At 40.5% G+C, this 14,312-nt stretch overlaps 1 protein-coding gene across 6 annotated transcripts in view; it reads right to left on the reverse strand.

Moving 5' to 3' along the window:
- LOC137663064 (serum amyloid A protein-like) overlaps positions 1 to 14,312 on the reverse strand; it is an 84,504-nt gene that overhangs the window by 15,866 nt on the left and 54,326 nt on the right. For 3 of the 6 annotated variants that reach the window (XM_068399915.1, XM_068399916.1, XM_068399912.1), the window contains exons 1-13: positions 14,014 to 14,289; positions 12,329 to 12,498; positions 11,775 to 11,885; positions 10,873 to 10,937; positions 10,056 to 10,248; positions 8,420 to 8,553; positions 6,915 to 7,130; positions 5,939 to 6,010; positions 5,618 to 5,706; positions 4,429 to 4,607; positions 4,031 to 4,189; positions 2,770 to 2,929; positions 657 to 780 (exon numbers count right to left, since the gene is read on the reverse strand). In XM_068399915.1, coding sequence (XP_068256016.1) covers positions 657 to 780; positions 2,770 to 2,929; positions 4,031 to 4,189; positions 4,429 to 4,607; positions 5,618 to 5,706; positions 5,939 to 6,010; positions 6,915 to 7,130; positions 8,420 to 8,553; positions 10,056 to 10,248; positions 10,873 to 10,937; positions 11,775 to 11,885; positions 12,329 to 12,436 — 1,610 coding nt within the window. In that variant the 5' untranslated portion in view covers positions 12,437 to 12,498; positions 14,014 to 14,289. Of the gene's footprint in view, positions 1 to 656; positions 781 to 2,769; positions 2,930 to 4,030; positions 4,190 to 4,428; positions 4,608 to 5,617; positions 5,707 to 5,938; positions 6,011 to 6,914; positions 7,131 to 8,419; positions 8,554 to 10,055; positions 10,249 to 10,872; positions 10,938 to 11,774; positions 11,886 to 12,328; positions 12,499 to 13,761; positions 13,983 to 14,013; positions 14,290 to 14,312 lie in introns of those variants that run through there. The other 3 variants (XM_068399913.1, XM_068399914.1, XM_068399918.1) reach the window with 3 other exon arrangements.

A 14,312-nucleotide genomic window follows, 5' to 3' on the forward strand; every position in this document is an offset into this window, starting at 1 on the left:
TTAACACCATCTCCTTTATATTTGTCCCCCCCTGTTTTTTAAAGTGAGATTAAAAATAGCAATTTGATTTCTGCATAAAACAGACACTACAATATTTACTTGCACCAGGTATAAGCTACCATTGTTCCATAAACACTTGAGGAATTGATTAGATTCACTGAAAGGTGTGGGGGGGAGATGGCAGACCATGTGGTATACTTTGCAAGTGTGTTCTGGCAATATCTAGCATGCTTTGAGTATTTTAATGTCTGTCCCCAAGCAACATAGGAAACCTTCACTCATTCTTCAGAAATCCAAGTACCAGAAAAGCAAAATCCCCAAACAACGTTCAGTAAGTTTGCTTTGAATAATACTAACGCCAACCACAGTTTACAGGGTAACGTTAAACATTCTTAGACATTTAGACATTCTTAACCATTTGAAAACTGAGACTGAAATCTTGGCTCCACTGAAGTTAACAGCAGCTCTTCATATCTTCATTAGAGTCAAGAGGGAAGCTTTGCATTGTCTAGCAAACTTGACTGCGTCTTTGGTGTTTCAGTTCAGATGTTACATTTTTGCAGAACAGAGTATGAACTAAACCAGACAATGCTACAAATTCAGAGGACAGAAAAGGGAAAGATGTAATGGATGAGTGAACCTGCTGCAAGTTTTACCTTTCTTTGACAGCTTGGAGAGAGACGAGAGGAGATGGGGAACGAAATGACAAAGGAATACTGAATGGGAGAAATGTCTCATTCCGGTCAGCCTCAACCGTCACAGATGCATGAGATACATTGTCTAACAAATGGAATTGAAATAAAGAGTCATGAAACAGTGGCCTGGTAAAAATGGAACAGTGAAACAAACTGCAAGTGACTAATTTATTAATGGATAACCTGCATGGGATATTTTCATACTTAATATTCAAGAATGTGGGAAGCCAGAAAAGTGCTATTTGGTTTCAAGGGCCATTTTAATACTGACTTTGAACCTGGTAGGTCTGCTTTGCTCATAGTCTTTTGGCTCTATAACAAGGCAAATGATGATCAACAACTGCATGAAAACTATCTTCTAAAAGTAGACTTACAGTCTGTTTAGGGGACAAAATCTTGATTTAATCCACTGTCGGTTACTTAAACATCTAGGAAAACTAAGTATTGTGGCATACATCAATCCACATTGTACGATTTCCTAAAACCTAAATAACATACAAACATACAGAGATGCATAAGCCATGGTTAAGGTATAAATCATCCTTTTATTTGAACAGACTTCAAAATATAATTGTACCCATAGCTCTCTGGCTTTTGATAAGGATCACAGGAAACGTAGAATCACTGACTATTTCCTTTTCACTCTCATATCCCTAACAGTATCTACAATGTGTTTTAATCAATCATTTCCTGGTACAAACACACGCTGTATCTTTAAGTGATGTAAATAAGAAAAAAAGGATCCTTTTAAGTAAGCATGACACTGCATTTTGCAACAGCACTATGTGCACTGTCGAGAGGAAAAGATGCCACGCTGTTACAGAAGTTCTACCATCAGAATCCACAATTTCTCTAGGCAGTGCCTAAAGGTCACAAGTGATTTTAAGATTGCTTGTAAATAAGGCTACCTTTGTTCATTATGCAGATTAGAAACCTAAAAACTTATGACATCTTACGTAAATGTGAGCACTGAAACACTAAGTCCATTTGTCTTAAATACAAAATTAAGTACACATGCTTCAAGAAGCATCTAGAACCTCTCTACTTTGAAATAATCAGAAAATTTGTTATCTCTTGTTGAACAGACAGAATTTTTCTATCTTCTGACATTCAAAAACTACGTTCCTTCATTTTTGGAGTTTTAATATCGGAGATTACATACTTCTTCCAAATTTTCTCACCTGTTGTTTTTACGGTGATGTAGGGAAAGAGGCAAATGTAAATATAAGTGCTACAAACAGTGCCCAACAAAGCACCCAAATTCTCTCCATCCTCAACTGGCACCTACTTTCTGCAAAAGCTAAAGAGCAGCTTTTTTATTGGAAAGCCTCTCTACCATACCTGGAACTAAGCCAGCTCATCATCCTGGGTTTCTGCATCCCCTCCCAATCCCAACCAGAGCAGAGACAAGACCCATTATTGTCTCACTCTAGCCTTCATCCAGTGACAGATATTTGTTAGGAAATTTAAAAAGCTACCTGGATGGTTTAAATGTTAGCTAATAACAATTCTATCATCCCTATGCTAACATACACTCATATAAGAGACGATCCCCTTTACAAACAAAACCCTGCAAGAAAGTTAAGAACACTTATAGCAAGCCTGTTTTCCCTGAATAAATACAAAGCCAAAGCCAGGATTAAGAAATTCTTTCCTGGAACTAATCTTACTGGAAGGATAGCATCAGCAAACAAATCTCATTTGAAGTTCAATTAACACTGGCATAGTCAGCTGAGAGAATCTTAAGTGTTAACGCTGAATTGCACAGAGAGGAGGGGAGGGGCAGAAATTTGAGTGAAGTCCTAGCTCAGTAAAAGCCCTCTGGACCTTTTGTTTCTCTGGGTTGTGTTTCTTTCTAAGCTTGGATTTCTGTGGAGCCAGCATTTTACCCCAATGTTTCAAGAAGGAGTTTGTCTGGAAGTTGGGGTGACTGTGTTCCTGCTGATCAAACTAGAGGATTTAATCATGGATAACTTGACAGTGGAAAATAAGAGCACAGAGCCAACCCAATCAAATTCTTGTAGAATAAATAAAAATTGCATATGAACAACATATTTTCATTAAGAAATATTACCAAGTTCTACTTGCTCATCTTCCTGGTGTGCAGGAAATTCTCTAAGTCTCTCATCTTCTGAGAACGTTTGACTATGAAGAGAACACGAATCTTCATCTGACTGACTGCCTCTTCGACTGATAACGCGATATATTCCGGAGTCTAAGACACTGAAGCTTTCCTGTCAGACAAGGCAGAGGAGTTAGATGTTGTGCCAGTTGTACTTCCTTGTTAAACTTCCTGCACTGAACTCAACCAACCATACCCACATAAATAACCTCACAGCACTTCATAACTTACTGTCCGGAAAAGCCCTATATAACAGCATATTTTTGACATATCCAGAATGGAAAAGTACACACATGCCGATAAGCATGCAGTCCAGTGACTTTATAAAGAGGTATATGCTGCAATTGCTTTTAGGAAAGCAGCCTGCAGAACAACTGGTGTACTTAGTACAAGACAAAAACCATCTCTGCTTTAGTTCTGCATCTGAGACTGTCACTTCACCCTTGTGTACCCAAGAATCTGTATTCTTTTTGCTGGTTAACCATACCCAGCTAGCACAACTATGGACCCTGCAAAACTATTTAGTTCCAGGACACACATACATTCTTTTGCTCATGGTCCATCTATGTAGTCTACTTTCCCATCTGCTAATGAAAAAAACTTGTCTACCACATCAACATGGAATTTATATTACTTTGCTTTTTAAACATTGTTGGAGTGAAAGCAACAACCGATATTGTATTAACTATATTTCCCCTTTCTTGAAAAGCTGCTGGGAAGCGAGACAATACCAAGCACCTGTACGTGTAAAAGAATATCAGAAATACGCTTTGATTTTTTTTTTCCTCAGAGCTTTCTGCTTAAGCTTCACAGAGCAAGACAAATTTTTAAATAGGGCTAGGATACTTCTGAGCATTCAGACATTCAGTTTTCACCACATAAAACTACAGTTACAATCAAGATGACCTTTACTGAAGCATGTTAAGACACTAAACTCAGCTGTGGAGAAAGTCATCTTCATACCAACCTTTGTCCACATCTCAACCATTAGCCACAAAATAATACAGGAAAAAAGGCAGAGATCTAAGAACTTAAAGAATGCAAGTGGTAGTATTTCATACTTCCCTACCCTACCTAATTTTAGAAAGTAGCATTATCAGCTATAGTAGACAGTAAAAGTGAAAGCCTCATCTTCAAAGTGAACAACATGGTGATTTTAAGCCATGAAGATAAAATCTGCAGGTAACATTTTTGGCACTACTGATACACTTACATGAGATGAAATACTGCTCCTTCGACTGCTGCATGCAGAATCTAGAGGTTCCAACTTTGAAATTAGTTCTTCCAGCTGTGTAATGAGATCTTGTTGGGATGAGGCATCCAGCTGAGACTTCAAATGCTCCAGCTTGTCTAGAGGCAAATTTTTTCTTGCCTAAAAGTATTCAGTGAAACAGAAACATCATTATTTCTAATGCACATGTGAAAAGCAAAAAGTACCATATATGCAGGCTAATCTTCATCCTAAAAGTATAACGTTTAGAAGACTTTTTAAAAACCCCAAGAATACTAGCCTCACAAACCTATGGAAATTAATGGAATAGGGGACAGGAAACAGAGTGAAATTGCATTGCATTGTATTTGCATTGTAAATACAAAGAGGTATTTACTTACTCTGCAAGAAATGATTGAATTTTCAAAGAGACAACAGACCCTGGCAGAAAGTGTCCAGAACCCTCTTCTTATCAGACGCTCTATGCAGCGGTCCACCAGCAGAAGGGAGAGGTGCACAACTTTTCCATTTGTATGCAGACAGAACAACTCACTTTTGTAAACTGCAATATCCTGAATATCTGCAAAACCAGATGTACAAAATTGTCTAAAGGACTGAAATCATTAGTCAGCATTCCTTTCTCTTCCTGAAAGAAGGAGAAAACATATTTCCCATCTGACTGAAAATGCATGCAAAAGCCTAATACACTGTAGCATAAGTGGCATGGGGTAAACAAATACTGAAGAGTACTAAGATAGCATCTAACAACTATAAAGCACAATTAAAATATCAAAACTTTCCAGAGTTGCATTTCTAGAAAGCATTCAAAAAGAACACTAAAGTTACTGAAAAGTTTCCTTTTCCTCTGAAGGGGGATGAAAAACTAAGGACTGATAAAGATGAGATACATCATTGTTAGCTTTGAAACAGAAGGAAAACATTTGCTAGTAGAAAAACACTTTGACCTTTTAGCAGTTTTCAAATGAAATACTTATGCTATATGCAAACACTCCATGACAAAGGCACTGGAAACTTAACACCGAAAGGGGGAGAGAAAAGGGGAAGGAAAAGACTGACTGACAATGACTAACCGTTCTAGGACTATGCCTAAGACCATACACACAAAACTGTTTATGAGGCCACACTCATCTGCCAAATAAGTACATTCCCTGGCTCCAATTTAGACAGGTGTTAGAAAAAAAAACAGGTTTTAAGCTTTCAGCTGCCAGATTATCCTTCAGAGGACATCTGACAATAAACCTGAATAAACAGAAATAAGCATACTGCAGGTTTTACCTCAGTAATACTGCAGGTTATTACCTCTCACTATTTGATTACTGTATTTAAGATTCACTCTACACCATGTTTTGTTTCTCAAGCATGTTTTCAGAAGTATGGATGGAGGGGTTGGCTGGAAGAGGGTTAATATTCAAGGATATACCTGACAGATGACAAGCAGAAACCATTTTCTGATCAATGTTCTGCAATCCAGCTGCAGAAACTGTGCTTGAAAGGGCTTCATGTTAGGCAAGGACTTCAGAAGTGACAAACATAACAGACAATATCACAAAGCAAAGATTCTTAGTTTACCTTTTACTTCACTCCAGAGTAAGACTTGAACACTTTGGGGAAGAAAAATATAAATGCCTCTTTCTGTCCAGGTCATCACACAGTGCTCACTGCAAGCAAAGCAGATGTTAACAGTGCAACAGTTAATTGCGGCAGTCACTGTAAAATATGTAGGGATGGCATTGGCTTAAGTACAGCAAACAAGAAGTGAGTTGTTAAGCATACTTGGAAAATTCTTATGCAAAAAGATGAAGTTGATAATATAAATTAGGAGAATATACAACTTCTTTAGTTTTATAAAGTCCACTTTATCAACAGGAAGCTATGCTGACAAATACTCACCTCAAATACAGCAGCTTGGGAAAAGATAAAGATTGTGGAGAGCAGCTAGAACTCGTGTAATGAGGATCCTGCCTGTAAAGTAAAATTAGTATCCATTACAAGTGTTAACTACAACAATATCACCTCCTTAACATAATATTCTTAACCCTGGAAATACAAGGCTGCCTTAAATAAACATAGTCTTATGACAGCAGCATTTGTTGCTGTAGTGTCCTGGTTTCGGCTGGGACAGAACTAATTTTCTTCTTAGTAGTTAGAACAGTGCTATGTTTTGGATTTGGTATGAGAAGAACATTGACATTTTCAGTTGTTGCTAAGAAATCAAGGACTTTTCAACTTCCCATGCTTTGCTAGTGTGCAGGTGGACAAGAAGCTGGGAAGGAGTATAGCCCGAGCAACAGATCCAAGTTACCCAATGGGATATTCCATATCAGGCAACATCATGCTCAGTATATAAATGAGTACCAGCCAGGAAGCACATTCTCTTTCTTCTGGGATTGTGGTTTCAGGATTTCTCTCCTCCAGGATCACTAGCCAGGGACGGGCTGGGCATTGGTCAGTGGGAGGTGAGCAGATGCACTGTGTATCACTTGTTTGTATATTCTATTATTATTTTATTTCAATTATTAAATTGTTTTTATCTCAACTCATGAGTCTCTCTACTTTTCCGATTCTCTCCCCCATTCCCTGGGGGGAGGGGGAGAGTAAGCGGGTGGCTGCATGGTATTTAGCTGCCTGCCAGGTTAAAACCATGGCAGGCAGTCACACAGACATACCTGCAGGATCAAGGCTTTGGCATTTTTGATAACTCAAATACCAGTTTCTGTTATTAGAGGAGAACATATTAAGATGATAGCTAGGATCAATGCTTGACTGCACTAGGAGGTTGTTTCATCTTCTCAGTATTAAGGCAGTTCTTTTCAGTTAGTCTAAAAGTCCCAAGCAAGTTTATCACTGGTAACACTCATGCTTCTACCTGAGAGTAACAACAGGGAGAGGCGGTGATGAGAGCAGCTGCTTGAACTGATGTGTGCTTTGCACTTCCCCATCAAAGTTCACCTCCCACATCCTTGAGCCAGGTCGAGCACAATATATTAATGGTTGCTGATTCACACTGTTTTTTCCAACAGGGAAGAAACATGCTCCAAATTCTCCATCTCTCTCTTTGTTACCAATTTTCCAGAACTTCTCTCTAATGGAAAAAAATGTACTTGTTAACACAGCATTAATAAAGGCTCTAATTAATTTTATGTTGTTCTTGAAGAATAAAAATACTAAATCCTAGTCGCTGAATTGGTTATGGTGCTTAAAAAAAGTCTGTAATGAATATTATAAAGCCTGCATAAAGTTTATAAAAGACACGGTGCAGAAATATTAGTTTAAATGAACGCTCAGATCATGAAGAGTTGGTTGGTTTTTTTTTTTTTCAGCAGAACCAGTCGGTCAACCTGGTGATGGGAAGGTAACTGTGCAAATGATCCCAGAAACCATTTCTAATCCCATGAAAGGTAAGATGGTGATTATGAAGAGTCAGCATGGATTTACAAATGGGAAATCATGTTTGTAGCCCTCTACACAACAGAATGACTGGCTTGATAGGTAAGAGGAGAGCAGTAGATGTTGTTTATCTTGACTTCAGTAAGGCTTTTGATACCGCTCCTCCTAACATCTTCACAAACTGAGGAAGTGTGGGCTAGATAGACAGGGAGAAACACAAAGTCCTGCCCTGCGGAATAACCCCAGGCACCAGGACAGGCCAACTGGCTGGAAAGCAGCTTTGTAGAGAAGTGCCTGGGGGTCCTGGTGAACAAGCTGACCATAGGACAGCAATGTGCCCTTTTGTCAAAGGCGGCCAAAAGCCTCCTGGGCTGTATTAGGAAGAGTGTTGCCAGCAGGTCAAGGGAGGTCATCCTCCCCCTCTTCTCAGCACTGGTGAGACATATCTGGAGTGCTGGGTCTGGTTCCAGGCTCCCCAGTATAAGAGAGACGTGGACATACTGGAGTAAGTCCAGCAATGGGCCACAAAGACAACTAAGGCATTGCAGCACCTGTCTTACAAGAGGCTGAGAGTGCTGGGCTGCTCAACCTGGAACAGAGAAGGCTCAGGGGTAGAACTCATCTGATCCCACATGTACAAATACCTGATGAGGGAGTAAAGAAGACAGAGCCAGACTACTCTCAGTCATGCCCAGTGAAAGGACAAGAGGCAATGGGCACAAATGGAAATACAGGAAATTTGATTTCAACGTAAAAAAACGCTCTGTTATTGTGAGGGAGGTGAACCACTGCAAAAGGCTGCCCAGAGAGCTTGTGGAGTCTCCATCCTTGGAGATGCTCAAAACCTAACTGGACACAGTCCCATACAATCTACCCGGCTCTGCTTTAAGCAGGAAAATTGGACTAGATGATCTCCAGAGGTCACTTCAGAAACTCTGTGTGGCTCTGTACAGTCCAATATTTTACAAGCAAAACATAACTTGCCTCTCGGTATCACACAAATAAGTGCGTGTAAGTGAAGATATGAGCAGTCTTCCATCCAAATAATCAAGCTGAACAACCCGAGAATCTACGGTGGTTATAATCTGAACAGGAAACATCACAAAAGTAGCAGCAGCCTACAGTTAAAAAAGAAAAAAAGAAAGAAAACATACAGGGCCTCAGTTCAAAGTAAAGACTATTTCATTAAGTTAAAATCACAAAATTCAGAAGAGACTTGTACGCTACGAATACACAGGATAAGACAGAGCAGTTCCTTTCTTCTCTCTCCCTTACAAAACAAGGCTTCAAGGCTTAGAGGCATAAAAGCCTAAATCCTCCTTTTCCCAAAACCATTACTGAAGGTTTAAGAAAAAATCGTATCCCTCTAGCATCCTACCATTTCTCTATAAAGAGTGTGGGTTTTTTAACATTAAGAGGGGGTTTTATTCTTCCTCTTGAAAGCTTTGTGCTTTTGTCAATTCTCTCCCATGGGTACTTTCAGCCAGCGAACAGTTTTACAGAGACAGACCTGAAGGATTACTTCACACAAAAAAACCTTCCATCGGATTTAGGTGGTTTATGTAAACTCACTTTCTCTATCACCCTGCAACAACATTACCCAAATACTATTTATTATACAAGTGTGCATGGGTGGCAGAACAAAGTCATAGACAGACTTCTTATTCATAAGAAACTACTGTGAACTGCATTCAAATTTTCTAGCAGACGGTCATGATTTTTGACAGCTTAAAGCTGTTTTCTTTGATAGGAATGTGTCAATTCCCTACTTCAAACTAAGAGCATTATATGAGAGATTCAACAGTCCAACTCCTTTAACAGGCATGAGCAGACACATATTCCATGGGCCTTGCCCTTCTCTCCTCTCCTTTTTCCTCTCTTTCCACAGTTGAATTTTTTTTCTCTTTCTTTAAATGCAATAGTCTTGGTAGACTTTTTCCATCCAAATCTTTCATAAGGGCTAAAAGCACCTGGAGGAACACACCTATTTCCAAGCTGCACTCCTTCTTACAGATTAAAAGGAGAAGGAAAGGACCTAGGAACGGTAAAACTTGAAGAACACTCAAGGGCTAGAAATCAGGCTGGTGTCATTAATTTGCTTGCCCTTTGCACAAAATGTAATAGACATAAGCTTGACATCCACCTACCATTTATTTTAACTAATCCACATCTTTAAGAATAAGAGTATCCAGAGCCAAGCAAAATCAGAGTCTGGGATTGCCCTTTCTCAGATCAACAGTTGACCTGAGGACTAAAACACACAGCCAAACCTGTAGCTGCAGTCTAAGGAATCCAACAGGCTCAGAAACACCAAGACCCTGGGCTTGGATACTTGTAAATTCCAAGAGGAAGAAGCTTGGCCAGTCTTTCGTTCTGTACATTTGAAAGCATTTTTATGTTGCATTACTGAAATAGCCAAAAGAAAGGATGGGGGAAGTTCACAGGTTAGGATTTCTACTGTTGTCTCAAGAGACTGGTTCTTCATCTCAACAGTCAAAGCTACCAGAACTTCATTAGCTAGCAAGTTTCCTCTGTTATACTTTACTAAAAAAAACGAAAAGATTCCACCCATCATCCCCTGGGAACCTCTTCACCTGAAATAAAGTATAGGGCATTTTACCTTCCCTTGTTTTGATGTGTTAATCTTGATGGCTGATACTTTTCCCACATGATCTCCCACAAAAACACGAAGGGCAGCTGTATCCCAACAGAGAGCTGTGACTTTTCTGCCCTTATGCTCAGAGGAAACATAAATCCGTTCTGGCCTCCCACGACGTTCCTGATTCAGTTCCCAGACTACTACAAGACCTTGGCTATGACAATTAGAAAAGAAAATACAATTTGAGAATAAGTCTTCTAATGTTTTACCATGGATAAAGATGCATTATTCCGAAGAAACAGAAAATTTAAGCAGACTAATACAACTCAGAGCTGGTTATGTTTGAAGTTGCATGCGTTCAAGAAGTGTCACATTATTAATTCTTAAGAAGAGTAAGTATTCTTCCTTGCGCTACGATGTATCAGCAGCTTTGGAAGGCTACTCTCACATTTACTGGAATTGCCATTGAGGATGCAGAAAAAAAGCATTTAAATGGATTTTAAACAATGTAAGTGGTATTAACTATCAATCTCACTCTGCCAAATTAATGAAGATATTTCTTCTGATGCTGAAAGGTCTCAGGGAGACATTTATCATCATAACTTCATATGCATTAGCTCTCCCATAGATGTTCCATTACAGAAATAATACTTATTCAGGAACAATTATTCCAGAAAAAACGTTAAGCAAACTGTCTGTGCAGGGAATTATTCTGTAGGGGCCTCTACCAGTTAATTCCCTGCCCCTCTCCAAATTCTCAACAGATACCCAAGTCTGAAACTTAGAAGCTACTTATAAATATTTATCTATAATAGAGGTTTGTAAGTACATCACTCACCTGGTGGCAACAGCAACATAGTCTTCATCATGTAAACAGCAGGCAACCCGGGAAATAGCTCCTTCCTGAAAGCAAATATGGGAGTAAGTGCAGGTAAAAGTTGTTCTTGTGCTGCCTTTACCACTATGCAACTTTTCTCTCAGATATAAACCACATTCATGTCAACAGCTGCTACCACTTTGCTGTGATGTGTTTTTTTTGGGGGGGGATTTGTTTGCAAACACTGAGTTTACTCTAAAAAGATGCAGCTGACAACAACATGACAGCATCAACAGAAACAACTGCAGTTCATTCTCTGATTTGGGAAACACAGAAATCAGTCTCCTGTCCTCACACCCATGGAAGTTGTTTTGCCAGAACTAAGCGAGATGCTCCCAACCTCAAAAAAATGGCTGCATTTATGTTATGGAGCAGCAGTGGCTCCTGGGATATAGCATCTGGCTGTAGAAACAGCAATCCATGTTCCACGACCTCTTTCAGCAAAGGCAAGACAGCCTATCTTTTCTTTGCTTATCCAGGTAGTTCATGGTTTGGACATCCAAACTTTGGTAGTTATCTACACGTGAGTTGCTCTGGTTTCATATTCTAAGTTTCCTTCTAATTCGCAAATATTCAGGTGACTCTGTTGCTGCTGTCAAAAAGTAAGAATTTGAAAAACAAAGGTCCGACCGTCTCAAGTAATCTCTTTCACACCTCATGAAATCTATTACACCACACACTCTGGGGATACACTCCAGTATCACAACCTTTTTTAAATGGAGCAGTCCAAAACTTCACCTTATTTGGACAACTCAGCAAGCTGAAAATGCCTGTTGACTCTTAATAACAATTACCTTGAAACAATGTCTCTTTCCTGGTCCCATTTGCCCTGAAAATTTTCGTATGGAATTCTTTACCCTTACCTTATGAGTGAGAAAGAGTCTTTGCTTCCAACCATCTTTCTGTATAAGGTTCAGTCCTCCTCCTGAACTGCCTAGAGCTAGCCATCTCTTCGACGCAGCTATACATGTGCACTGCAGGAATAAAAATCATAACACACAACATGGTAGCTAGTAAGCACTAGTAACGGTACCTTTTTCTTACGTTATTATGTTATTTTTGTAAAGGCTTCATTGTTTGCCAGCTGTGTGTACCACTCCTGAAACACTGGCAGCACAGTCAAAGAGATCGGAATAGCACTCTGCAACTGGAGCAAACAGTAGAAGACAGTAATCGTGTAAGGCTGTATGATTTACCCCACAGCTGCATTAAGAAAACAGACACACAGAGTAGTAACAGGACCCTTTGTCTTCACTACTTCTGCTTCCCAAAGTGTTCCCCAATCCATAAACTACCATGCACACACACAAAAATAACAAAATTAATCCTGGGGGTTAATCTGATAATAAACCAAACAAGGTTATTATTTGAATTTAAAAAAACAACCCAACAAAATACCTCCTAAACACCAACTCACCTTCAGCCGACTAGAATCCAGCCTGAGCGCAGAAAGCAACGGATCCAAACATTCAAACTCTGCCAACACATGGTTGTAAGAGTCTGGAATTGTTGGCACAGAGGCCATTGATGTACAAGACTAGTACTACTCACTCATGGGTGCATTACAGCTTCAGCTTTTAGCTGTACCTGCCAAAAATAAAGCAAGTTCTTGATTAGTTCACTTTTTAGTATTACATCTGTTTTTCCTTGTTTAAAGAAACAGAACGTCTTCCCATTCAAACAGCATCAGGTTTCAGGTTGCCATAAAGGCCCAAGGGCTGCAAAATTAGAGCCCTGCTTCCTTTACAGGAAGTTTTTGTTGAAGTTCACTTCAGAAAACTTAACCTATCAGATACCAACCTTGGAAATATTTAAGTTGTAGCTATAAGATATATTTACATCTTATATTTACAACTTGTTTCACAGGGATGTACATATGTGAAACAAGTTCTGTCTACCTAAGGAAAAAGCCTTGTTTTATGGTAAAATGCACTCCCTCCCCTTAACACACCCTTGATTTTAAACTAACTTTCTCAAAAAAACCCATTTGGCATTCACATTTTATACCTACATCATCTTCTCCCCCACAACTAAATTTAAGGATCATTATCCTCAACTGATACCAAATTTAGAAGTACCTGCATTTGTACATTTTTAATACAATTATACACAAACATGTATAAACCACCCTTTCCACAGTACCTCCTTTCCAGTGTACAAGATAGATAGCACAGAGTGAAAACCAAGAATTAAATAATTATCAAAGCTCCAACCTCATATATTTTTCCTAAACAGCACATACTTTAAAAGAATCTCTTGTTGAGGAATTTTTAAAGTTTAGACCTCTATGTTGCTTAAAAAAAAAACTTGTTACACTTCATATTCAAGCCTTTGAATTTCTAAATAACGTTTAGTATGCAATCCCATAAATTAAAAAACCCCCTCCCAGAAATACTATCATATGAAACCTTATATTTCCTTACAAGAAAAGGGAACGATTACTCTCACAAGGCACTAGGAAAAGGGAAGATACACATTTAGCCAGAGAGACTGAAAATTATTTCCTAAAAATCCTCAAAAAAGTCTTAAAAATCTTAAATTATGGGGTTTGAGAACGACTCCACCCCAGCGATAAAGACTAGAACATCTGTGATGACTAAAAAAGGGCTGTTCTGTTCTGGATTAGAGTCTTCGGTCCAGAAAGACACCCTAATGCCTGTGTTACCCACTCTGCCGTAGGGAAGGTCGCGGATAACCTCGACCAAACAAAGGCAGCCGGAGATTTTAGATCCTTCCTTGGAACTCTGCTCTCGGAAACCTGCAACCGCCTCGGCGCCTGACCTGCCCCTAAACACTCGCTGCCCGTCTGCCGGCCTCCAACTGCAGAAAAGAACTACGAACCCATCTTACTTTCTCTCGGATACACGCAGTGAAGCAAAGTATCCCAAAAGCTCAGGAGAACCCCCCAGCTCCTTCAGAAAGGGCCGTCGGTGCAAAGCAGGCGGGCAGGGGACGCTGATAGCCGCACACCGAGCCCCCAAGGGCCACCGCCCGCCGGACAGCAAGGCCGGCGCCAGGGAACGGGCGCTTCCCACTCGCCTCACGCCGGCTCCCGCACCGGCGCTGAGCCTCCCCAGCACCGGCATGAGGCAACACCCGCACCTGCGCTCCGAAAGCGGCGGCTGTGAGAGCAAAAGCTGCCGCTGGACGGGCCGCCGGCCGCGAACCGGGACACAGGAAGCCACGAGGACAGCAGCGACTCTCCGGGGCGGAGCCTCCCTCCTCTCCGGCAGGCGCCGAACTCCCGGCGGCGACACCCAAGCCTCGCCAGGGAGCCGTGGCGCAGCCTCCAGCCGGCGGGGAAAACACTGCCCCGTCCTGAGGAGACGCACAGCCAACAAACACCGCTCGCTCCCGCGGCGGCCCGGCCGCCCTCACGCCAGGCCCCGCCCCCAAACAGC

The sequence above is a fragment of the Nyctibius grandis genome, chromosome 4, assembly GCF_013368605.1.
Source record: "Nyctibius grandis isolate bNycGra1 chromosome 4, bNycGra1.pri, whole genome shotgun sequence".
In the NCBI taxonomy this organism is placed as follows: domain Eukaryota; kingdom Metazoa; phylum Chordata; class Aves; order Nyctibiiformes; family Nyctibiidae; genus Nyctibius; species Nyctibius grandis.